This window comes from Eimeria mitis, genomic scaffold (genome assembly GCF_000499745.2).
Source record: "Eimeria mitis Houghton genomic scaffold, Emh_scaff666, whole genome shotgun sequence".
NCBI lineage: Eukaryota > Apicomplexa > Conoidasida > Eucoccidiorida > Eimeriidae > Eimeria > Eimeria mitis.
The window spans coordinates 15,816-16,511 of record NW_013574795.1 but is presented as its reverse complement, the minus strand read 5'-3'; the positions used below and the strand labels follow the sequence as shown (position 1 = coordinate 16,511).

Genomic DNA, 696 nt, shown 5'->3' with positions numbered 1-696 from the left:
TTTTTTTTTTTTTTTTTTTTTTTTTTTTTTTTTTTTTTTTTTTTTTTTTTTTTTTTTTTTTTTTTAAGGAGGAGAGGCAGAAGAAGAGACAGAGGAAGAAAAAGAAGAGACAACAGAATAAAAGGAGACAAAAGTATAAAAAAACAACTATATATAATATATACATATATATAATATATAATATAAATATATGTATATATATATATATATATATATATATATTACCTGCATTAGTTTTTGGTGCGGGTGTGAGTAAGGAATCGACGAGGAGTCTATACACCCCAGCTAGGCCTTCTTTATGTAGAAAAAGAGAGACAGCAGCAGCTTCATCTGATAGCCAAGAAGATAGTGTATCTCCTGCTGCTGCTGCTGCTGCTGCTGCTGCTGCTGCTGCTGCTGCTGCACCAAAAGAAGAAGATGTAGGAGCTGAGGAGACACTTGAGAGAGGAGACAGTGGAGGGTTTAAGCCATCTAAACGATCAGGAGATCCCTCACGTAAACCCTCCTCTGCTGCTGCTGCTGCTGCTGCTGCTGCTGCTTCTGCTGCTGCTGCTGCTGCTGATGCTGCTGCTGATGCTGAGGGGACGCCAGGCGGGGAAGATTCCTCTGCTGCAGCTGGTGATGCAGCTTCTACTCCTGCTGCTGTTGCTGCTCCTGCTGCTGCTGCTGCTGCTGCTGGAGAATCTGCTGCTGCTG

The 696-nt window shown here is 41.8% G+C and overlaps 1 protein-coding gene across 1 annotated transcript in view; it reads right to left on the bottom strand.

The window, feature by feature from the left end:
* Positions 1–285: 285 nt before the first annotated feature.
* The window catches only part of EMH_0019170 (uncharacterized protein), a gene marked incomplete at both ends in the record, with an annotated part of 1,450 nt that continues 1,039 nt past the window's right edge, over positions 286–696 (bottom strand). The window contains 2 exons of the mRNA XM_013501306.1: positions 286–437; positions 496–696. Coding sequence (XP_013356760.1) covers positions 286–437; positions 496–696 — 353 coding nt within the window. The remainder of the gene's footprint in view (positions 438–495) is intronic.